Source organism: Puma concolor, chromosome E4 (assembly GCF_028749965.1).
Source record: "Puma concolor isolate L17-30 chromosome E4, mPumCon1.1.hap2, whole genome shotgun sequence".
Taxonomy (NCBI): domain Eukaryota; kingdom Metazoa; phylum Chordata; class Mammalia; order Carnivora; family Felidae; genus Puma; species Puma concolor.
Genome location: NC_141683.1, coordinates 47,791,210 through 47,817,135, shown reverse-complemented (window position 1 = coordinate 47,817,135; position 25,926 = coordinate 47,791,210). Strand labels below are relative to the sequence as shown.

Genomic DNA, 25,926 nt, shown 5'->3' with positions numbered 1-25,926 from the left:
TTGTCTACAGAATGATTTTTGCCTGTCAAATTGCTTAACTGTAATTATGATTTTTTTGTTTCATGATTTTTTATTTATGACTTGAAAAATTATGATTTGTTTTTGGAGTGGGTATTACAATGTAGTGTTTCATAATGTATCCAATGCAGTATTTTGGAGAGAATGGTTTTAAAAATCACTTTAATTATGTGCCACAATGAAATAGAGTACCAAATGGAAGTTTGTAGAAGTCCAAAATTACTCTGAGATGCCTCAGTTTTCTTACACAAACAATGACCCTCCCCCCAAATCCCCAAACATTAACTTTTCTCCTTCATAAGAGTGATAGAAAAACGCATTGTATAATGTAAACTCAGAATGTTGACAACTATGGCAGCATCATATTTTAGATAAATGAAATGTGGCATCCATCGTTACAAGCATCTTTGCAATGAAGACATAGAGATGAATTATTTAGGTACCTTGAACATTTAATTTGATTTTGCCTAAGGCTGTACCAGCTGGATTCTGAGCCACACACATGTAAGTGCCAGCATCTTCTCTGACGGCTCTGGAGATCTGCAAGCCGCCACTAGGAAGAACTGCATGACTTTTGCCTGCATTGCAATTGTGAAAGCAGGGTAAAAATAATTTTTATTAAAAATTCTTTTCATTAAAAGATAATACTGACTTCTGAATTATAAAACACTGGTTTTTTGTGATTTTCTTGATAGAAACACTGGTAGGTACCTGAAGCGATGACATTGATGCCTTCTTTTTGCCAAGTAATGAAAGGACTGGGTGTCCCTGTTGCCTCACATGGTAATAAAATTGGATTGTTTACAATGACGTCTAGTTCACTTGGCTGAGGCTGAATGACTGGAGGCTCTGTAAGAACCAATCAACAGAGAAAGCAATGGCACCAGTTAGTGGCAGGAACATCTAAAGTAGCCATGGGTTAAACATGCCCAGATTCATATTTCCAAATTTTTAGTGATCTGATTGTGCTAGGGAGAAGAAAATATTGACCGTATTACATTTTTTTGAGTCTTGCAACTGTAGGCAGTTTCCATTAGAAGACTAGAAGCAGGGGCGCCTGGGTGGCTCAGTTGGTTGAGCCAGGTCATGATCTCAGGTAATTATCTCATGGTTTGTGAGTTCAAGCCCCACATCGGGCTCTCTGCTGTCAGTATGGAGACTGCTTCAGATCCCCTGTTCCCTCCCTCTCTGCACCTCCCCACTTGCTCTCACTCTCTCTCTCTGTCTCTTTTAAAAATAAATAAAACATTAAAAAACAAAAAGACTAGAAGCAGGAACATATTACAGCAATTCAAGAAAAAAATAACTTAGGGGTTGTTCTGTGTGGTTTGTCATCTGCAGGTTTTTTTTTTTTTTTTTTTTAGTCTTTTGACTAGTACCTATCAATCTTTCATATTCCCAAGATATTACCAGGTTTCATAACTCTAGAGAGTACATCCATCCCTTCAAGAATAAACATGGCTTGAAGAAAAAACAACAAGCTTTTAATGAAAAGTAACCTTCATACCCTGGACACGAAGGGTCACGTGTCGATGTGCAGAACCAGCTGCATTCCTGGCAACACAAGTGTATCTTCCAGCATGGGTGAACTGAGTGGCAGACATTTCAATTGCTCCTAAAAAGAAGAAAAGTTTTTATGCACAGTGTGTCCTTTTTTTCTGCAACCATTTTTCTGGTTCAATAAACTAGGTTTCTCTGATTTTGTGTTTTTGTCCCTATAGCATGGTGGTGCTTGGCTTATATGCATACTTGCATCCCCTGAAGTGCCTAACACAGTGCCTTTTGGTCATTATTAATGATTTCATTTAGGCAAAATTTACAACCATAAAATTCACCCAATTAAATGTCCACTTCAATGATTTTTAGCTTAATTACAGCTACATGGCACAACTATCACAATCTAATTTTTAGAACATTCCTATTACCCTAAAAAGAAATCTCATCCTATTTACAGTCACGTCTCACTCCCAACCCCAGCCCCAGGCAATCGCTAATCTCTTCACATTCTCCGTATATTTGCCCTTTCTGAACATTTCATGCATTTGCAATCATACAGATGGCTTGAGTCCGATTACCTTTGCTGTGAGCAGAGTTTGTGAGTTTCATCTGTTGTAGCATGTGCCAATTTTTGCTCTATTTTTTTTGCTCTATTTTATTGATAAATAGAATTTCATTGTGTGGATTATCCATATTTTGTTTATTCATTCACCAGTTGGTGGACATTTGGATTGTTTCTCCTTTGTGTACTGTGCATAATGCTGTATGAACATTTGCATACAAGTCTTTGTGGTGGACATATGTTTTCATTTCCTAGGAATGGAGCTGCTGGGTCACATGGTAACTCTGTTTAATATTTTGAGAAAGTTCCAAACTGTTCTCTTAACACAATACCTTGTGCTGAAGGGTACTTCATTTCTATTTTATGATTTTAATTGCTACCAATCTATATAGGTTTCTGAGACAGCCAAAATACTTTGCTTTAAAAGCCAAGTTCTACCCTGCGAATGATCTTCCATTATTTCCCTTCTATTGAGAAAATAAATTCCCTTAGAATAATATGCACAGATGCATAAACCCCAGGATGTTAGTTGCTACTTTAGTTTATCTCTAATGCACCCTCCCAACTTAGGGGATCAGCTTTCAGAAACACCAGTGTGAATTACCTATATTTTCATTGAGGTGAATTTTTTTTTCTCTTTCAATACATAAACTTTATAAATGATGGCTGCTACCACTCTCAAAAATTACCCATCCTAGCACTTATCACCCAACCTTCCCTACCTACTCAATTATAAAAACCTTGAAAACAAGAACCCTCTTAGTTTTATAACCTCAGAAACTCAGTGGAGTATCTAACTTATTTTAGGCATTAAATGTTTGTTAAGTGAATGGAGATTCTTTTTGGCCAATGGAGGGAGTATTGCTCACTCAAAAGCAACCCATGAACTTGTAAAACCTTAGCATCAGTAAGTATGGACATAAAATTCCAATGATCACAATTATATTCAGTTATTGTTATTTTGTTTCCAGATTTTTTTTCTCTCCTGTTCTCTAATTCCCCTTCACACTCTAACTGCCTTTCCCCCCAGGTGCCTAAGTCTAGAATGAAAATGAATTTTATTCTTTTATTTGGGTACCAAAAAAAGGCCAGGTGAAGCCATCTATTCATGATTAATCTAATCACAGATGTGTAATCACTGAGCTTGGCCTTACCTGATGACAGAATTCTATAACCGTCTCCCCTGGGAAGTAGTCTTATCCCATTTTTTGTCCAGTGGATTGAGGGAAATGGAACTCCCGAAGCAGTGCAAGTAATCACCGTTGGGGCGTGTTTGGTTACCAGGAAGTCTGTAGGCTCATCAGCTATGGAAGGTGGAACTAAACAATAACAGCAAGAAGAAAGTACTCATTTGCGACCCTTCCAGATTCCAAACTCTTATCATACATCTTTCTTTCCCTACACTGAAAGTGAATGTTAGGTAAGTGGAAAAAGAAGCCCTGTTGTAAGGTAGTGGAATGATGAAATGTATGATGATAGTAAGTATCAATCCATACAGTAAGCCAGTTCTACCTTGGACAGTGAGATCCACAGTTCTTTTATCCTCTCCGGCATCATTTGTCACGGTGCACTCATAGGTTGCAGTGTCATCCACAGAAGGGGAAATAATTACTAGTGAACCTGAAGAAAGGAGCCTAGAAGAAATATTTCAAAGAAATGATGTACTATATATCATTTTTCATAAATGTTGGTTCAACATGGTACCATGTTGTGAATTGAGGGAAATGGAATTCTTTCCTCATGTTAAAATGAGGAGTCTCTCTGATACTTCATATATCAGACTTTTTTATATGGGCAATGGGTTAACAGAGCCCTAACCTTGAGATTTATAGGAAGCAGCTGGGTGGATTGTTCGAAGGGGGCATCCTGCATTTTCTGAATGCTTCTATCATGATCAACCATGCTCTTCTAAGTGAAATACAGTAAAATGGGCACACTGATGATAGCTATTGTTGATTGAGCATTGAATACATTCTGGCACCATCTCAACTGTTTCACATAAACTATCTCTAAATTTCACAATAGCTTTGTAGATTGGTACTTGATTATTTCCATTGATGGACAGGTAGTTACAACTCTGTCTGTCTTGCATGTTTCCCTCCTTCACATGTCTCCTTACATGTGCTGGACATCTTAGAGATGCATAGTACATATATCAATAAGTCTTTTTCCTAATGTCTAATCAATTAAAAACTAAAGTGATCTAGATCATTTCAAATATTTAAGAGCTTTAATAAATATACATATATTATTCTAAGTAAATCTAAATAAAATATCTACTTTCTTACTGCAAAGTGTGTGCTGATGGAATAAAAATGATTTGATTTAATGGGAATACATTTGACATGCTTTTTTATTCAATGGTATTGTATATTTTCCATAGAGTGTATATCTTCAAGTCACTAGACTCCCGCTATCCAAAGAATAAAAGGGTGAGAAAGAGAGAGAAACAATAGAATTCCAAGTGAAACATTCCTGGTTTCATATTTCCTGATTATCAGAATTGATTATTGTCAAAGTAGATCTATGAGAACATTTGGCAAATCCTTTGACGAGGTATCTATCCATGAACTTAATTGAGATACAATAAATGATGCTCATCTTAAATATCAGAAATTCCTAGTGATTTAGGTTAGCTTTTAAAAACCATACACTGTGATATTATGAGCTACTGGAAGTAAAGCTGGGAGAATGCAAAAAATTGGAGAAAATGGTATGTTCCCTCATGCTATCAAATACCTAAGGTGTATTTCAAGGTTCAGAATTTTATTTTTTATTCTACGGCTACAGCTAGTATTAATTTTACAGAATAGTTTTTCTTTTATACCAAATGATGCTTTAACGTTTTGTCTTTATAAAAATCTAAAAGGTGCTAAAAAATAAAGCAGAACAGGAATCTAATCTTGCAGATCTCTCTGACCTTCATTCATAGTTTTTCTTTTATACCAAATGATGCTTTAACGTTTTGTCTTTATAAAAATCTAAAAGGTGCTAAAAAATAAAGCAGAACAGGAATCTAATCTTGCAGATCTCTCTGACCTTCATTCATAAGGTTTATGAATGGAGAAGTTGAACCTATAATTCAAAAAAAGCTTTTAGGTTGAAAAACTAATTTCACATTAAGAAAAAATATATACTCTATATACTAGCTAATTCCTCAAACATGTATAGGCTTCAAACATGTATGTAAAGGCTGTCCCCATTGTATGTATATATATATGCTGTCCCCATTGATAGAGATGAAATGTTAATTCTTTTTAAAATAATGTTTCTAGGGGCGTCTAGGTGGCTCAGTCGGTTGAGCGTCCGACTTTGGCTCAGGTGATGATCTCGCGCTCTGTGAGTTCCAGCCCCGCGTCGGGCTCTGTGCTGACAGCTCAGAGCCTGGAGCCTGACTCGGATTCTGTGTCTCCCTCTCTCTCTCTGGCCCTCCCCCGTTCATGCTCTGTCTCTCTCTGTCTCAAAAATAAATAAACGTTAAAAAAATTAAAAAATAATAATAAAATAATGTTTCTAAATAGTAGGTGGGGGTTTTCAATTAAATTATTCCTTACTGGGGTGTCTGGGTGGCTCAGTCAGTTAAGCGTCTGACTTTGGCTCAGGTCATGATCTCACCGTCCATGAGTTCAAGCCCTGCTTCAGGCTCTGTGCTGACAGCTCGGAGCCTGGAGCCTGCTTCAGATTCTGTCTGTCTGTCTGTCTGTCTGTCTCTCTCTCTCTCTCTTTCTGCCCCTCCCCTGCTTGCACCCTGTCTCTCTCAAAAATAAACAAATATTAAAAAGTTAAAAAAAATTATTCCTTACCTGTATGAATTCTGATTTTGATCCACATTAAGAAGATGCCCATTTTTCTTCCACCTGATTGATGGTTTTGGTCTCCCAGTAGCCTCACAAGCCAGAGTAATTTGAACATTTACTGTTACAGTTATGTTGGTAGGACCCAGAGCAATGGATGGAGGAACTAAAACAAAGTCAACAAATAGGAGGGTAACACATTCAGCAAATAGTATGCCACCTGAAGTATTTCTGCCAGACTGAAATTAATCACTGGTAACTTGCCCCCTAATCATGAACTTGATCAGGCTCTGTGAATTTAAATAGTGTTGTGATGGTGCTAGCCACAGTGAGGAGAAAACATGGATCTTGACTGTTCGCAATAGAGTGTGGTACACTCGCGTAGCCCCGGATATCAAGGTCTTTATGATCTCACTGGTTTAGGCTATCAAAGAACATTTAACCCAAAGATTGGATGTCATTCACAGAAGTATATTTACCATGGACCTGTAAATCTATTCGCCTGCGGTCTGTTCCAGCAGCATTGGTAGCCATACACAAATATCGTCCAGTGTCTGTGACATGTGCTGACTGGATATGAAGGAATCCATTTTCCAAGATGGAGTATCTACAAGAAAGATCACAAGTGAAGTCCCCGGAATCAGCCTTTTCTGATTATTCACATTCTGACTGAGAGTATTTTACAAGACTTATAGTTAAATCCATTTTTTTTTTTTTGTCTTTTCCTGCTTTAGAAATTCACAATACCCTGGGTGGAAAAGGGGGATGTTCTGCAAAGATGCATAGCAGATGGACTTGTGCCCTTGGAGGAAATACAATCATTATGTTTTTGGACATAAGCCTTACGATTATGCTTTTAAAGTAGTATGTATTGATTCTCATATAAAGATGAGGATACTAGTATTAAATATAACAAGACCAAAACAATACATTGGAAAAAAAGATTCAAGAATTTATATTTCAGTTAGTACAGTATTTTTCGTCCTTCTCCAGAACTGTTACCTTGCGTGACCTGCAGATAGAACAGCTCCATCCTTTCTCCATGTTACCCTTGGGGTCGGCACACCCCCAGCAAGGCACTCCAATACAGTCGACCTATTTACGTGAACGACAAGACTCTGGGGGCCGCTCTTTATGTTTGGAGGAACTGCGCAAGAGAGGTATGTGGAAAACTTCATTCACGTTAATAACACAGCCTGAACTAAGACTCTGAAGAGGTAATATAAGGTTAGCTTTGAGTCAAAGGTACAGCTTTGCCTGCAGCTAATTCAGGTTAGTATAAACAGAATTGGCGTTTAATTCCTAAAGTCTTACTCAAGAAACTCCATGTTGAAAAATAAAGCACAGGTTGGGGGAAGGAGGTTTTAAATCCCTGATATGGTGTGTGAAATCTGGCTTTCCTGGAGAGACGCTTGACTAAAAATTAGCTCTGGTCTGATGCAAATTAAAGATGATATTTCTTATTTCTCTTTGGCCAAATAATGGTCAGGGAATGTTAGCACTGGAACAGCTTCACTTTAAATAAAGAACAGACAGTGGGCCGGTCTAATGAAAAGCACATCTGTGATTAATCATGCAAGTCTCAGAGTATGTATTTTATTAATCGTTGAGTTCATATGGGAATAGAAAACTTGAATTTTAACTTTGGTATTAGAGATATTAGTTGTGTAGGTCACTCAATATTCTGTAAAGCTTCATATAGTAACCAAAGACACTATTATGGGGAAAAGCCTGTATTATCTCCCCTAATATTGGCGCATTTTAATGTTTAGATTTTATATCTGAGAAAATCACAGTCCTGTGGCAGTCTCTGTAGCACATATACACCCAACACCAACATGAATAAAGAACTAAATAATGGACCACCTGTCATCCAGAGATTTAGTGTAACTTTCTCAATGCCTCTTATCTGAATGACACAGAGCATCAGGATATGCTGATAATGACTGGACATATATTATCCTCTAAGATAATGTACCTTTAATTAATTTTTTTGAAATATCATTTGAATATAGCCATAATACAAATACATGTTGTCTTCAAAAAATAAGATAACCACAAGAATTTATTTAGCGTGCCCATAAGAAACAAAAATGTTATCATTTCTTTGAATGCCCTTGGCTAAATTTTTAAATTGTGAAACAATGGTTAACTTTCTTACCATTTACAGTGAGAATAAATTCTCTTGTAGTCTTTCCTGCAACGTTGCTGGCCACACAAGTATAATTGGCTGTATCACTTAGATCTGCATTATTAATTTGCAAGTATCTCCCTCCAGAGAGGATTCGTACCCGAGGGCTTGCCTGGATTCAGCAAGTAAGATTTACCATTAAAATGTCAGGAAAAGAGAATAAAATATTACTTTATAACAGCAAAAAGTAATTACAGTGAACTGTGGATTGCCTGTCTCCCAGTATGCTTTGTCTGCTCCCCCTACTGTTATCCTGGGATCCAAACCCCTTGGGAACTATTTCTATGAGTGTGCTTAAGGCAAGGGCACAATCGATGTTCCCAGTTCTCCTGGCCACAATGATCCAAGGGTGGGCAGCTGGGCCCCAGAGAGCCCTCTGCAGCACTGTGTTGGAAGTGTTGGGGAATAAGAAGTGTTCTTTTTATTGGTATCTGGTAGTGAGGATGACATAGCCTGGTAGTGGTCTTACCACCTTGTGTGGACAGCCTGTTCTGAATCTAAAACAAAGTAAGCAGAATTGAGACTCAGAGAAAAAATATCATAGATGCTTGCTTATGTGAGAAGAATCTCTGGATCTAGTAATACCTAAGACCTAAAACATAAGATCACCAATCACTGTAGGTAATAAATATCTTTAAATAATTTTTAAGTTGGTTTGAGTTTAATTCTGCCATTTACAACTGAAAGCTTCATGACTTAAATTAACTTTGCTTAACTTATAAGAAACAATGGTCCTTTAACACTTAAAAAGAAGTAAATAAATGATTTTAGTCTATGAATATTAAGTGTTTATTTCGTACCCAGATGTAGAAACAAGAATTATGAAAATATAGCAACAATGAACCCTAATCTCTGCTATTAAGTCCAACTGGGAAAATAGATGTAAACAATTAATTTTGTATAACAATCCATGATGTTCATAATCACTAAACAATTTCCAGATAGCATCAAAGACTAATATTTTCTGGTTGCATCAAAGAAGGAACTACTTCAGGGGTAGCCTAAATAAGGTTTTTTTGCCATATGGGATCTGTCCCAATTAGATATACCACTGACCTTCTAATTGCATGGGTCCACTTACATGTGGATTTTTTTTTGGATAAATATAATTCAGTACTATAAATGTATTATCTCTTCCTTATGTTCTTATTAATAATGTGTTCTTTTCTCTAGCTTATTTATGTAAAAATAGAATATATAACATATATAACAATCAAAATATATGTTGATCAACTATTTATATTATTGGTAAGGCTTTGGGTCAACAATAGAGTATTAGTAAAGTTTTTGGGGGAGTCAAAAGTTATACGCAGATTTCTGACTACATGGAAGGGTTAGTGCCTCTTGTCTCCATGTTGTTCAAGGGCTAACTGTATATTTCTAATGAAAAGAGTTGTTCATATTCAAACATGCAGTTCAGCTCTTTATTTTACAAAGTCATGTATTTTCTTTAGGCCTTTAATTGCTATAGGGGCTCCTAGTGATAAAATTTTATTACCTCTGATGAGAATAAGTGATTTCTTAAACATACGGCAAGTTCTATAAAATATCTATTTTTAATTTTTTTATATGGGTATAGCAGGGTTTCAGGGTAATAAAAAAGGTCAGAGTTGATTCTTAATAATGTTTTGTGCCAGGAATATCAGTAAGTTCTGCTAACTCATCAAGTCTCATATAATTTTCTCTGGTCTCTTTCCATTGGCCACCAATGATTCTTCCAAATTTAACTTCTTTCATCAGATAGAATCTTATTGTCAGTTGATGATCTTGCTTCCTATTCCATGGAGAAAATCAAAGCCCTGTGCCTGCAGTTCTCTCCTCCTCCTACCTTACTTAATGAACGCAACCTTCCTTTCTATCTTTCCATCTCTGTGGAAAAGGTCAGCCTTTCTGTCCAAGGGTGATTTCTTCACTTGTGACCAGGGTCCCATTACTTCTCTAACACATGTTGTTCTCTAAACTTCTTTCTCTCTTATATCTTCAGTCTCTTATGTATGCAAGTCTTCTACATATTTAAAGAATAGCCCATAATTATTTCCATTCCCTCTTCTTCCTTAATTCTCCCAACAATGGTCGCCTACCCTTTCCTTTGATTACTCTGTTGAAGAACGATTGTTCAGATCTTTTACTATTTCTGTGTATTGCCAAAGTCATGGACACAACTTAATTGTATCTTAGCATGGTCTCTGTTAACCACTCCTTCTCTTTTCCTTGGCTTTTAGTACGCCAGTGTCTCCTGTATTTAATCCTATCTCTCTGAGTCCTCCTTCTCAGTTCTGTTCTTCTTCTCTTCTTCCTTTGCTCGCCTTGTAATTATCAGTGTTGCCTTATGCTTTATTCTCATTTACAGATTTTCTCACACATTCCTATGTATGCTTTCTTATGCATTTCTTATGTATGTACATCTCAAGCATTCTTATGTATGCTTTCTGGTCAACTTCATACAAACCTATGGCTTCAACAACTGGTCATACGACTGAGGACTACCAAGTCAAAGACGTTTTTGATGAAATAGGGACCTATATTTCTTAGTGCTTTTTAGAATCTCCACTTGGATAATATATCAGTAATTCAAACTCAAAATATCTGAAACTGAATTCATCTCTTTTTCATAACCATTGAACTCACCCTGTCCCAGCACTAACATCACTTGTTCATAGCTGGAATTATTCTAAACTTCTCCATCATCAACATTCACTCAGTCTCTGTCTGAACACCTAATAGTTTTGAGTACAATGCACATATGGGAGATAAAACTATGGAAAAAATGTCAGAGCATGAAAGGTCTTGTGAGCTAAGTGGGGTAGTTTAACATGAATCCTGAAATCTATGGGGAATAATCAGAGTATTTTAATCACGGTCTACTTCAGCCACACCAAGCTACTTGCAGTTCCTGGAAGAACAGCATTCCTTTCCCTGAAATGGCTTTGTAGATGCCATTATCTATCATTAGAATTTCCCTCTTCTTTCTCACCCAACATCTACTCATCATTTAAAACTGATTTTACCCTTTCAAGAAGCTCCCCTGAGCTGTCCCTTACCCTGGAGTCTGAGTTACTAGCTTCTCTTCTGTTTTTATAAAATGTTATACCTTGCGCTAACATATGAGTTGTATCCATGCTATAATATTTGATTTACTTCTATATCTTTTCAAGTAGTCTGTGAGCTCCTTGAAGGTCAAGACTACTCTCAGTAGCAATTATAGTGCCTATCATTACAGTAGAGGCACAATAAATAGAGAAACTGAGGCACATGAACGTTAAGTGATACCCATGATAATTTCGCATGCAAGTAACCCCCAGTTAGCATCCAGTCTGTTTTTGGTCCCTTGGTGTGATTTGGTGGTGGCAGAAGTTCTTCTGCCTTAGGGGTTAGGGGACTTAATCTTCTTTTATAATTAGAGACAATTAGCACAGTAAGTTATTCTAAGGATGAGGAGGAACAAAAGGGGAAAAAAGCATAAGTAACGACTAGGATAGGAACAATCAGAACATTCAAAGTCAAGGCTTTGAACCAATACTAAAAGGCAATTTAGGATCCTGGGCTGTGACACTCAGTGACAGCAGACAGATATCACATGAGAATGGGAAGCTTTAGAAAGCCAGTAAGTGTGTTCTTCAAGGATTCCTGTCTTATATTCTTGGCATCCAAGGGTATCACCTAGATTCTGGGGGTCCCTCCTGAGGTCCTGGTTTATTCTAGAAAAATTCAGTAAAAGGTTTGTCCAAGACACTTAGTAGGACAGGTCAGTTCTTTTGAGACTCAGATGGTTTATTCCCTCTCAAGTAAAGAAATAGCTGAGTATTTCAAATCCAACTTTAATCCATGGGCTCCAGGAGATACATACTTGGGCCAATTTACAGAGTGTCTGAATCAAAATACCTGTCTTTTGACCCATAGTTAGGTATTAACTACCTGAGTGAAGGTTGAGAAAATAAGGCTGATTAAAAGATCCTGTGCCCCCCCCCCCCAACGCAATGTTGAATAACAGTAGCCTGATGTTTGGTTTTGTCTACCTAGCAAAGACTACTCAGCTGATTTTTTTCCTCAAAATGGATTTGCGGAATTTAGGAGGATTTACCTGTAACCGATCTCCATTTTTAAGCCAAGTGATTATAGGTGGGGGCACTGCATCTGATTTGCATTCCAATGTCACTTGTCTGTTCCGTAACACAGTGAAATCCTGGGACTCATCAGTTCCAGCAATATTAGGGGGTACTGGGTGTAAGAACAAACATATCAGAGGCTTGCAATAAACAAGATGTAAAATGATCTGTATTGTCTTAGGTTTTCAACAGATGTTACTCCTGTTATGTAAAATAAGAGGCATAAACTTAAAACATTACGCATTCAATTTATGACATGGATGACTACAAATAGTGGACTTTTTTTTTAAGCCTTACTCTGTACTTTCAGACACATAGAGTAATGAAATTCTTCCAAGAGCCACATGAATGACAGGATAAGTAATATAATCACATTACTATCACCATTTAACAGGTAAAGAAACTAAGGCACAAAGAAAGGATTTCTTGTCCAGGTTCCACACTTGGTAATAATTTTCTCTGAACATCAGATTTGAAAACTAATAAATGAGGGTCTGCCCATCATAACCTACAGAAATGTATACACTTTCTTAATATTCAGAAATGTATCTTTTTGTTAAAATGTTTTCATTTATTTTTGAGAGACAGAGAGAGAGAGTGCGATCAGGGGAGGGGCAGAGACAGAGGAGGACAGAGGATCTGAAACACTGACAGTAGAGAGCCCAACGCGGGGCTCAAACTCACGAACTGGGAGATCATGACCTGAGCTGATGTCAGACTCCTAATCAACTGAGCCACCCAGGCACCCCAGAAATGTATCTTTTAATGTGACTTGTCAATTAGTGGCAGGCTTAATGTGTGTGTAGGGCTGGTGAGAGGGGGGTACCTAAATAACAGATAATTTGCATTGCCAAGTCATCTAGGCTACAAGAATGAAATAAATATTTCCTTTTGGTTTGTTAAATGTTCCTTTCCATAAAGAGTAATTCCCATCTCTATGTTGAAATAATATTGGCCAGAGTTTAATTGGCCCAACTTTTCTAGAAGGTAATTTGGGAATAAATTTCAAAGTCTTAAATGTGTGTGTGTGTGTGTATGTAATCAAGCAAGTGTACTTACAGAAATTTATCAAAATAAACTAATTAAGGAAACAGGACAATATATATACACAAAGATGTCTATAACAGTATTGCGTATACTCGTGAAAACAGAACAGTTTAAATATCCGAAAATAGGGAATGGATTAAATAAATTATGGCATATTCATAAAATGGGGCACTAGGCCATCACTAAAAATTATTATAAAAATATGGTTTTTGACACGAAAACATGTTTATAATGCCATTAAGAGAGATGAAAATGAAGTTAAATACTACATGTCGTATGAGACATTTCTGCGACATCTGTATGCAAAAAGGCCTTTGTGTGGTAAGACCGGGTGACATATTTTCTTATTTATTGTAATTTATATTCTATGACTGGAAATCAATAACCATGAATTATTTGTGCAGGAACAAAATAAATAAGTCAAAAAGCCCGCGGAAGTTTTTCAAGAAGGACTTGGTCAGCCAAATATAAGAACCAGATTTGCAAAATATATATTTCCTTATGTAGAAACATATGATGGAGTTGCTCATGCTCCATAAATTATGGCTTCTAATTAGGTATACGATAGATGGTAGGAAATTTTGCCAAATTTACCATGCACTCTCACTAAATATTCTTTATCATCATCTCCTGCAGTACTGGATGCCAGACATGTGTACCTTCCTGTATCCTCTACCTGCAAAATCCAAATAGGTGAATTACACAATGTTAACTTGTCAGTTTCAGTGATGAGAATAAGTATTTACTAGAATGAATGTAAAAGTCTTACACAAAGCAAGGTATCATTTAGGATAGCACAACAATTAAAATTTAATAAACTATTTTAACATTTGTGATTAGCACTCTGGTAGTGAGCACTGCTTGGCATCTCTATCATATATAAAACGATGTTTTAAGAGGGTTTCAATATTTGATTTCAGAACATTTGCATGTTAGGTATATTTAATGATCACAGAAAAGGCAGATGTATGTAGGACCCCACACCATACATGACAGACTAGATATACAATGTTTATTGAACCCGTTAGTATTTATCGATTTAAATGGTATCTGCCATTTAAAAGTTCAACTGGCATCTTCCTGAAGAAAATAAAATGCAATTTAAGTAAACAAATAAAATATCAGGTTATTTAAATAAAGTACATTAATACCATATTTTGAATCTACCTTTGGTAAACATGGTGAAACAAAAGAGCTATATTATGTAACCCGGCTGTAAACAGTGTCAGACTGACAGAATAATCTACTCGTATCTGACTAAAACCAGAAACATTTCTTTAAAAACCCTGTGCATACTTTCCACTGAAAGTGTGAGCCTTCCTTCGTATGTTTGACATTGTGTAGACACAGCCCATGCTTACGTACCCATAAAATATACTCTGGGAAACAGATGATCTTACTTCTGTGAAAAATGTATTTTGGAAAAGCAGAAAAATCCCGTTTTCATTTATTTTTACTACTTGAACATTACTAGAATATTGTGAGTTTTTGAATTCTTGCATTCAAAATTGACTTTATAAGTTATGGAAAAACTGTTTTGTAGGTTGCAAAAACTCCTTTGAAAAAATTTAAGACTGGTATGTTTGCAAAAATACTTAAATGCAACTTTAAGAAGCACGACACTCACATAGTCCTTCAATTAAGAATTCAAAATGATGGACCACTGCCTGGAGAATAATTTATGAATTTACCATCAATGTCTAAAACCTTTAAAAATCAACTTTTCTCTATCAACTAATTTTATTCCCAGTTAATATTGCTCACCCCCAATTGTTTTGACTTAACCAAACTTGAACTATCATTCAAGTTTACTCTTAAGTCTTTACCTCCTCCAATAAATATTTCCTGACAACCTGTGCCCTTCTGCATGCCTTCAGTCATTATATTTAGCTACATTTTCAAAACTGTGTTCTGTTTATAGAGGGTTTGAAAAGGTACAGTTAATCAGATTTCTCTAGAGCAGTATTTTGTGGAATTGTTGACATGCACTATGGTTCACAAAGAAGAGGAAGGTATAGTATGTAAGGTTTTCCAACTGTATTTGGTCACAGAATTTCCCCCAGTGGAATAACTCACAGAACTAGCATTTGATGGAAGATATTTTAGGAAACTCTTGTCTCTAGCACACAATTTGGAATTTGCAAAGCATCCACTATGTGCCAGTCATAACTATATGCTGTAGTTGCATACACGAAAAGACAAAGTTCAGATAAGTGAAATTTAATGTAGTAAGTGCTATAATAGAGATACGTACAAAATGTGAAAACACAGAGGAGCAGAGGAACCAAGATCAGTCTTGGGAGTTAATAGTATTTAATTTTCTACTTTGAAAATATCTTGAATGTTTTTTTTGAACTGTTTCATTTCCTAATTTTATCATGTGTGTAGTTTTATGTACTCGAGACAACTGGAAACTTCTGGAAGGCTGAGACATGTTTTATGTATTATGTTTGTATTCTCCACAATAGCTAGTGCATGTGGGTCACCAACTAATACTCTGTGGGATCTTTGTCTCCTTTTGTTACAACCCAACTATATAATGTTTCCATTTAGACCTACTGTGATGTGGCCTTAATCTTCATTTAGGGTTTATTTACCACCATTTCTTTGTTTTTATAATTCGATTCCACACAGTTTCCTTTCCCTTTATGTTACAAAATTCTTCTGGATCTGTTATCTGTTGAAATTATAACATTCAAGGGTTTTCATTCAGTAAGTGGTTTAACAATTTAACTCGAGTTTCCTCTGAGTTACTGCAATATTTGTTGGAGAGAAAAGAGGGGAATGGAAGTCGTGTTCTCCTTGATACTGAAACCAGAAATGTGCTGAGTTCCACTGGTAAGGCTTTTGAACCCAATGTAGGATCGAGACCCAGCTCTATCACCAAACTTGTCATGCAAGTACTAATCTCTCTGTGCCTGTTTCTGGCTGTGTAGAGTGGAGATAAAGACATTGCCTCAAAGAGTTGTCATGAGAGTCACTGGTGTGATAGAGCCCAGAGTTGAACATAGGACTGACCACAGTAGACAATTTATAACCCTTAGCTCTCTTTTTCCGGCTCCCTTTCCTTCCTCTTTTGTCAGTGAAAAACCACACAGAATATAATTAAATAATTTGTTATTCCAGGTTTAAAGGAACAATGATTATGATAATGACAATAGCAGCAGGAAAAACAACAATTCCATCTAACTCTATTTAACATTACTACATGCCTATGGCACCAGTCTAGGCACATCCTGTTAGATGATCTCTGAAATTCTCAAGTGTAGGAGTTAGGTATTATTACTATTTTTATCCCAAAGTTACAGATTAGGGTATTAGGGCACAGATGGAGAATATCTGTAATATAAGGTTTGTCTTTGTTAGTAAAACAGAAGATTGTTATAATAAGACATCCCAGACATGATTCTCTTTAATATTTTTAATTTAAGATGAATTTCCTTAAACACAAACTAAAAGAACAGTCAATTTTACTGAATTGATTGAAAAATTGTATCTGTTCAGATTCGTATGTCTCCTAGTTCATTTTGGAGACCAGAAATGCTCTTTGAGACCTCATATGTATATATGTTGGATTGTTTTTTGCCACTTTTGTAAAGGGCTGCATGGTACAAATTAAGAGCTTCAGGAAATATATTATCACTTATAGCACTGAGAAAAATTTGCAGAAATTAAAGCATCTTGCTTTCTTCTGAGTTTAATATGATACTCCTACTGCTCTTTAAGTCATGTTACCTTGTGTCTACCAATCAGGCATACCATAGAACCAATTTACCCATTTTTAAGGTTACAGAGAGAGATCTGTGTCTTTGGACTTGATTTGTATCTGAGATTTGGATTCTAAAACATAATTTCTCCATTAGCAAGTGAGAGGTTTAACCCAGGATTAAATAACTTTTTGACTTTGACACTTACCTGGGCACTAGATATTTGAAGGACCTCTCCACCTCCAAGAGTTTGTATCTGTTCTGTCTGTGGGAGGGGCCTTCCATCCTTCATCCAGGTAATTTTAGGAGTTGGAATTCCAGAAGCAAAGCAGTTAAGTTCAAGTGGATTATTAACAATCACTGATATCTCTACAGGTTCTTCAGATCCATTGATATGAGGTGGTTCTATTTAAAGGGAATTAAAAACAACAAAATAAACTTGCTGTTTGATAAAATACTGCTGATTAGAAACTTTAAAAGAAAATTCAACTCAAATGTATGTTCATATAATATAAATTGGTTAAAACAAAGATACCAAAATAATTCCTACACGCTATTACCCGTTGTCATTGGCACTATTTTAAGAGGGACAGATCGGGGCGCCTGGGTGGCGCAGTCGGTTAAGCGTCCGACTTCAGCCAGGTCACGATCTCGCGGTCCGTGAGTTCGAGCCCTGCGTCAGGCTCTGGGCTGATGGCTCAGAGCCTAGAGCCTGTTTCCGATTCTGTGTCTCCCTCTCTCTCTGCCCCTCCCCCGTTCGTGCTCTGTCTCTCTCTGTCCCAAAAATAAATAAACGTTGGAAAAAAAAAAATTTAAGAGGGACAGATCATGCCTATCATAGATCATGAAGTAAATGGAAAGGTAATTATAGCTCAGCATTTGGGATTCAGATAATTAGAGGAGTCTTACCTAACTGCAAAGATTTGAAAACAATAAAAACTGAAGCCATCTTGTATCATTGTTTAAGGAGACATACTTAAACATAGCAGTGTGTTTTTGTACCTTCTAGATATCTATTGTTTAAAGCAACAGGCAAATGTTGTGGAATTTTGCTATCATCTTTTCCATGCAGAACTGTAGGAGGAAACAATGACTAAGCAGAAGAAAAAACGGTTACATTTGGAGACTATTTCTGCCTAAAACACATTTGTTATGTCTGGGCAGAAATAATTTCCTTTTTTGTTATTTATATTTCTAAATTACCTTTCTCAAGAGGATGTTAAAGAATCTAAACACTTGGAAGAAACATTAACGTTCCTTAGTCCAACTACTCTCAAGTTTAGGAATCCCTTTAAAACAGTCTTTCCATACAATGATCATTCAAGTTTTCTATGAATATTTCCAGCTTACTATTTCACAAGGCAGCCAAAATAGTTGTTGGACAGCTCCAAGGATTAGACTTTTTTTTTTTTTAAATCAGGCACACAGTTTAGAACAGAGGTTTACAGCAGAACATCTGGAGTCAAAGAGCCTGAGTTTGGAGTCCTGGCTCCAACAATTATTAAGTTAGTGCATTTGGGCAAACCTCTAAAATAAGGACAGCACTATTATTTAACTAATAGGATCATGGTGAGCATTCGATGAGATAATCTATAAACTACACAGTTCTCTTGTGTTTCTGAATATGTTTTTTTTTATAATTAAAGGTTTTAAAAAAGGTATTACTGAGCAGAACGGAGTCACCGGAGCCAAGCGCAGACGAGAGGCCCACGGAAGAGGGTAGGAAGGGCGGCGAGGCGGTGCGCGCTCCACGGACTGGCGGGAGGGAGCCGGGGCGGAGGGGCGGCTCGCCGGCCAAGCAGAGCCCCCGAGTCTGGCTTGCAAAAAGCGGAGGGGCCTGACGGACTGTGTTCCGACAGCAAGCGCGACTTAGCGTCTGGGAGGTCATAAGTTAACAGCTCTGCTCAGAAAGCGGGAAGGCTGGAGGACAAAGGGAAGGAGAGCTGCTGAGCCCCCTGACGACAGAGCTCAGTTTGGTGGGGAACAAAGGCGCTCGCCAGCGCCATCTCCCCCGCCCATCCCCCAGCCAAAATCCCAAAGAAAACCAGTTCCTCCCAGGGAACTTGCTCGCTCCGCGCAAACACCCAACTCTGCGCTTCTGCGGAGCCAAACCTCCGGCAGCGGATCTGACTCCCTCCTGCTGCCAAAGGGCCCCTCCTGAAGTGGATCACCTAAGGAGAAGCAAGCTAAGCCTGCCCCTCCTGCCCCTGTGCACCTTGCCTACCCACCCCAGCTAAGACGCCAGATCCCCAGCATCCCAAGCCTGGCAGTGTGCAAGTAGCCCAGACGGGCCACCCCACCCCACAGTGAATCCCGCCCCTAGGAGAGGGGAAGAGAAGGCACACACCAGTCTGACTGTGGACACAGCGGTGGGCTGGGGGCAGACATCAGGTCTGACTGCGGCTCCGCCCACCAACTCCAGTTATACACCACAGCACAGGGGAAGTGCCCTGCAGGTCCTCACCACCGCCAGGGGCTATCCAAAATGACCAAGCGGAAGAATTCCCCTCAGAAGAATCTCCAGGAAATAACAACAGCTAATGAGCTGATCAAAAAGGATTTAAATAATATAACAGAAAGTGAATTTAGAATAATAGTCATAAAATTAATCGCTGGGCTTGAAAACAGTATAGCTGACAGCAGAGAATCTCTTGCTACAGAGATCAAGGGACTAAGGAACAGTCACGAGGAGCTGAAAAACGCTTTAAACGAAATGCATAATAAAATGGAAACCACCACGGCTCGGATTGAAGAGGCAGAGGAGAGAATAGGTGAACTAGAAGATAAAGTTATGGAAAAAGAGGAAGCTGAGAAAAAGAGAGATAAAAAAATCCAGGAGTATGAGGGGAAAATTAGAGAACTAAGTGATACACTAAAAAGAAATAATATACGCATAATTGGTATCCCAGAGGAGGAAGAGAGAGGGAAAGGTGCTGAAGGGGTACTTGAAGAAATAATAGCTGAGAACTTCCCTGAACTGGGGAAGGAAAAAGGCATTGAAATCCAAGAGGCACAGAGAACTCCCTTCAGACGTAACTTGAATCGATTTTCTGCACGACATATCATAGTGAAACTGGCAAAATACAAGGATAAAGACAAAATTCTGAAAGCAGCAAGGGGGAAACGTGCCCTCACATATAAAGGGAGACCTATAAGACTCGTGACTGATCTCTCTTTTGAAACTTGGCAGGCCAGAAAGAATTGGCACGAGATCTTCAGTGTGCTAGACAGAAAAAATATGCAGCCGAGAATCCTTTATCCAGCAAGTCTGTCATTCAGAATAGAAGGAGAGATAAAGGTCTTCCCAAACAAACAAAAACTGAAGGAATTTGTCACCACTAAACCAGCCTTACAAGAGATCCTAAGGGGGACCCTGTGAGACAAAGTACCAGAGACATCACTACAAGCATAAAACATACAGACATCACAATGACTCTAAACCCATATCTTTCTATAATAACACTGAATGTAAATGGATTAAATGCGCCAACCAAAAGACATAGGGTATCAGAATGGATAAAAAAACAAGACCCATCTATTTGCTGTCTACAAGAGACTCATTTTAGACCTGAGGACACCTTTAGATTGAGAGTGAGGGGATGGAGAACTATTTATCATGCTACTGGAAGCCAAAAGAAAGCTGGAGTAGCCATACTTATATCAGACAAACTAGACTTTAAATTAAAGGCTGTAACAAGAGATGAAGAAGGATATTATATAATAGTGACAGGGTCTATCCATCAGGAAGAGCTAACAATTATATATGTCTATGCGCCGAATACCGGAGCGCCCAAATATATAAAACAATTACTCATAAAAATAAGCAACCTTATTGATAAGAATGTGGTAATTGCAGGGGACTTTAACACCCCACTTACAGAAATGGATAGATCATCTAGACACACGGTCAATAAAGAAACAAGGGCCCTGAATGAGACATTGGATCAGATGGACTTGACAGATATATTTAGAACTCTGCATCCCAAAGCAACAGAATATGCTTTCTTCTCGAGTGCACATGGAACATTCTCCAAGATAGATCATATACTGGGTCACAAAACAGCCCTTCATAAGTTTACAAGAATTGAAATCATACCATGCATACTTTCAGACCACAATGCTATGAAGCTTGAAATCAACCACAGAAAAAAGTCTGGAAAACCTCCAAAAGCATGGAGGTTAAAGAACACCCTACTAACGAATGAGTGGGTCAACCAGGCAATTAGAGAAGAAATTAAAAAATATATGGAAACAAACGAAAATGAAAATACAACAATCCAAACGCTTTGGGACGCAGCGAAGGCAGTCCTGAGAGGAAAATACATTGCAATCCAGGCCTATCTCAAGAAACAAGAAAAATCCCAAATACAAAATCTAACAGCACACCTAAAGGAAATAGAAGCAGAACAGCAAAGGCAGCCTAAACCCAGCAGAAGAAGAGAAATAATAAAGATCAGAGCACAAATAAACAATATAGAATCTAAAAAAACTGTAGAGCAGATCAACGAAACCAAGAGTTGGTTTTTTGAAAAAATAAACAAAATTGACAAACCTCTAGCCAGGCTTCTCGAAAAGAAAAGGGAGATGACCCAAATAGATAAAATCATGAATGAAAATGGAATTATTACAACCAATCCCTCAGAGATACAAACAATTATCAGGGAATACTATGAAAAATTATATGCCAACAAGTTGGACAACCTGGAAGAAATGGACAAATTCCTGAACACCCACACGGTTCCAAAACTCAATCAGGAGGAAATAGAAAGCTTGAACAGACCCATAACCAGCGAAGAAATTGAATCGGTTATCAAAAATCTCCCAACAAATAAGAGTCCAGGACCAGATGGCTTCCCAGGGGAGTTCTACCAGACGTTTAAAGCAGAGATAATACCTATCCTTCTCAAGCTATTCCAAGAAATAGAAAGGGAAGGAAAACTTCCAGACTCATACTATGAAGCCAGTATTACTTTGATTCCTAAACCAGACAGAGACCCAGTAAAAAAAGAGAACTACAGGCCAATATCCCTGATGAATATGGATGCAAAAATTCTCAATAAGATACTAGCAAATCGAATTCAACGGCATATAAAAAGAATTATTCACCATGATCAAGTGGGATTCATTCCTGGGATGCAGGGCTGGTTCAACATTCGTAAATCAATCAACGTGATACATCACATTAACAAAAAAAAAGAGAAGAACCATATGATCCTGTCAATCGATGCAGAAAAGGCCTTTGACAAAATCCAGCACCCTTTCTTAATAAAAACCCTTGAGAAAGTCGGGATAGAAGGAACATACTTAAAGATCATAAAAGCCATTTATGAAAAGCCCACAGCTAACATCATCCTCAACGGGGAAAAACTGAGAGCTTTTTCCCTGAGATCAGGAACACGACAGGGATGCCCACTCTCACCACTGTTGTTTAACATAGTGCTGGAAGTTCTAGCATCAGCAATCAGACAACAACAGGAAATCAAAGGCATCAAAATTGGCAAAGATGAAGTCAAGCTTTCGCTTTTTGCAGATGACATGATATTATACATGGAAAATCCGATAGACTCCACCAAAAGTCTGCTAGAACTGATCCATGAATTTAGCAAAGTTGCAGGATACAAAATCAATGTACAGAAATCAGTTGCATTCTTATACACTAACAATGAAGCAACAGAAAGACAAATAAAGAAACTGATCCCATTCACAATTGCACCAAGAAGCATAAAATACCTAGGAATAAATCTAACCAAAGATGTAAAGGATCTGTATGCTGAAAACTATAGAAAGCTTATGAAGGTAATTGAAGAAGATTTAAAGAAATGGAAAGACATTCCCTGCTCATGGATTGGAAGAATAAATATTGTCAAAATGTCAATACTACCCAAAGCTATCTACACATTCAATGCAATCCCAATCAAAATTGCACCAGCATTCTTCTCGAAACTAGAACAAGCAATCCTAAAATTCATATGGAACCACAAAAGGCCCCGAATAGCCAAAGTAATTTTGAAGAAGAAGACCAAAGCAGGAGGCATCACCATCCCAGACTTTAGCCTCTACTACAAAGCTGTCATCATCAAGACAGCATGGTATTGGCACAAAAACAGACACGTAGACCAATGGAATAGAATAGAAACCCCAGAACTAGACCCACAAACCTATGGCCAACTCATCTTTGACAAAGCAGGAAAGAACATCCAATGGAAAAAAGACAGTCTCTTTAACAAATGGTGCTGGAAGAACTGGACAGCAACATGCAGAAGGTTGAAACTAGACCACTTTCTCACACCATTCACAAAAATAAACTCAAAATGGATAAAGGACCTGAATGTGAGACAGGAAACCATCAAAACCTTAGAGGAGAAAGCAGGAAAAGACCTCTCTGACCTCAGCCGTAGCAATCTCTTACTCGACACATCCCCAAAGGCAAGGGAATTAAAAGCAAAAGTGAATTACTGGGACCTTATGAAGATAAAAAGCTTCTGCACAGCAAAGGAAACAACCAACAAAACTAAAAGGCAACCAACGGAATGGGAAAAGATATTTGCAAATGACATATCGGACAAAGGGCTAGTATCCAAAATCTATAAAGAGCTCACCAAACTCCACACCCGAAAAGCAAATAACCCAGTGAAGAAATGGGCAGAAAACATGAAGAGACACTTCTCTAAAGAAGACATCCGGATGGCCAACAGGCACATGAAAAGATGTTCAGCGTCGCTCCTTATCAGGGAAATACAAATCAAAACCACACTCAGGTATCACCTCACGCCAGTCAGAGTGGCCAAAATGAACAAATCAGGAGACTATAGATGCTGGAGAGGATGTGGAGAAACGGGAACCCTCTTGCACTGTTGGTGGGAATGCAAATTGGTGCAGCCGCTCTGGAAAGCAGTGTGGAGGTTCCTCAGAAAATTAAAAATAGACCTACCCTATGACCCAGCAATAGCACTGCTAGGAATTTATCCAAGGGACACAGGAGTACTGATGCATAGGGGCACTTGTACCCCAATGTTCATAGCAGCACTCTCAACAATAGCCAAATTATGGAAAGAGCCTAAATGTCCATCAACTGATGAATGGATAAAGAAATTGTGGTTTATATACACAATGGAGTACTACGTGGCAATGAGAAAAAATGAAATATGGCCTTTTGTAGCAACGTGGATGGAACTGGAGAGTGTCATGCCAAGTGAAATAAGCCATACAGAGAAAGACAGGTACCATATGGTTTCACTCTTATGTGGATCCTGAGAAACTTAACAGAAACCCATGGGGGAGGGGAAGGAAAAAAAAAAAAAAAAAGAGGTTAGAGTGGGAGAGAGCCAAAGCATAAGAGACTGTTGAGAACTGAGAACAAACTAAGGGTTGATGGGGGGTGGGAGGGAGGAGAGGGTGGGTGATGGGTATTGAGGAGGGCACCTTTTGGGATGAGCACTGGGTGTTGTATGGAAACCAATTTGACAATAAATTTCATATATAAATTAAAAAAAAAAGTTATTACTATTTCAATGTGTACCACAGCTCTTGGTATTTTTTTCCCTCAAATTTTTTATTAAATTCTGGTTAGTTAGCATACGGTATAATATTGTTTTCAGGAGTAGAATCTAGTGATTCATCACTTACATACAATATCCAGTGCTCAATACAAAAGCCCTCCTCATTACCCACCACCCAGCTATTGGTATTATTATTAAAACCTGCTTACTTAAAGAAAAAAAATCCACCCATGGTTTTCATTTTCCTTTCTGGAGAAAGATAATACATTAAATCTATACTCCTTTTCAGACTGTAATTAAGAAGTCAGAGTTTCTTAACCACTGACCCATTCTTTTTTACTTTCTTCCATCTTATGTATTGCTGTCAAAATCCATTTTATTAAGTGCATTTTAAAATGATCCAAAATTTCTTATTTAAAGTATTTCAGTGTCTCCATGTTGCTTACTGAATTGAAGAAAAACTCCTTATCATGGCTTCCAAAGCTTCATCAATAAGGCCTTTATTTATCTTTATAACATTATGTACTTTTAATATACTTATATGCAACCTAGACTTCAAATTAGACTACTTCTTTTCCCTCAACAAGTCCAGTCTTTTCTTGCTCTGTGACTTTACTAATGTTTTTCCTTCTACTGGAACATTCTCCAATAGCTCCATCCCGTAACTGAGCATGTTCAAATACTATCAAGGTCACATTAAGGTCATTAAATTTATCTGTAAAAACTATAAATCCTCTCTTGATTCTCTCAACATCAACAATAAAATTTCTATCCCGTATCACTCAAAAGCACTTATCTGATTTTCCATTTGACTTACAGTCAATTCTTTATTCCTTTTACTTATTGGTTATTTACCATGTGCCAATCGCTGTGGATGCAAAGACTAATCAGGCATAGCCTTTAGCCTCAAAAGCTTACAGTCACTAGATTGAAAACAACAGCAGCGTAATAGAAACAACATGCTCCCACCTGATTCAAACCCCGGTCACCAGGTCTTACAGATGTTAAGTGATTGTCAACAATTTTATTCTGGGACTTGTTCATACGTCTTATACTTTGGACAGAGTAGGAGGTGCACATACTCTGATGACTCCAGAACTTATGCTTTTAGCTTAGATCTCTCTTCCGAGCTCAAGACCCATAAATCTAATTATCAGATAAACATCTCCAGTGAAATGTTTGGACACTACTTCACTCTCAACATGTATTCAGACTGAACCTGTTATCTTATCCCTCCAAACCTGGTCCTTTTCCAGCATTTCCTGCATTTATTCATTCAGTCACATAAGCCCGAAACTAGGAGTCATTTTTGATATCTTCTTCTTCATCACTCTCCTATGTCCAAATCCTCATGTAAGTGCTACTACTTCTACCTGAAATCATTTCTAAATACATTTTTCCTCTCCCCTCCATTACTAATCTGAGTTACAATACTATTTACTTGGACTAACATCGCCTCTTTTCTGGATCTAGGCACCCACCCAATATTATCTACCTCTTTGTTT

At 37.7% G+C, this 25,926-nt stretch overlaps 1 protein-coding gene across 3 annotated transcripts in view; it reads right to left on the bottom strand.

Annotated features, from left to right (window-relative positions):
- The window catches only part of HMCN1 (hemicentin 1), a 482,690-nt gene that overhangs the window by 61,919 nt on the left and 394,845 nt on the right, over positions 1-25,926 (bottom strand). For all 3 annotated transcript variants that reach the window (XM_086694136.1, XM_086694137.1, XM_086694138.1), the window contains 12 exons: positions 17,131-17,327; positions 13,810-13,891; positions 12,144-12,280; positions 8,033-8,174; positions 6,874-7,018; positions 6,351-6,478; positions 5,881-6,037; positions 3,590-3,711; positions 3,232-3,396; positions 1,526-1,633; positions 730-867; positions 462-596 (listed from right to left, as the gene is read on the bottom strand). In XM_086694136.1, the coding sequence (XP_086550262.1) occupies positions 462-596; positions 730-867; positions 1,526-1,633; positions 3,232-3,396; positions 3,590-3,711; positions 5,881-6,037; positions 6,351-6,478; positions 6,874-7,018; positions 8,033-8,174; positions 12,144-12,280; positions 13,810-13,891; positions 17,131-17,327 (1,656 nt within the window). The remainder of the gene's footprint in view (positions 1-461; positions 597-729; positions 868-1,525; positions 1,634-3,231; positions 3,397-3,589; positions 3,712-5,880; positions 6,038-6,350; positions 6,479-6,873; positions 7,019-8,032; positions 8,175-12,143; positions 12,281-13,809; positions 13,892-17,130; positions 17,328-25,926) is intronic.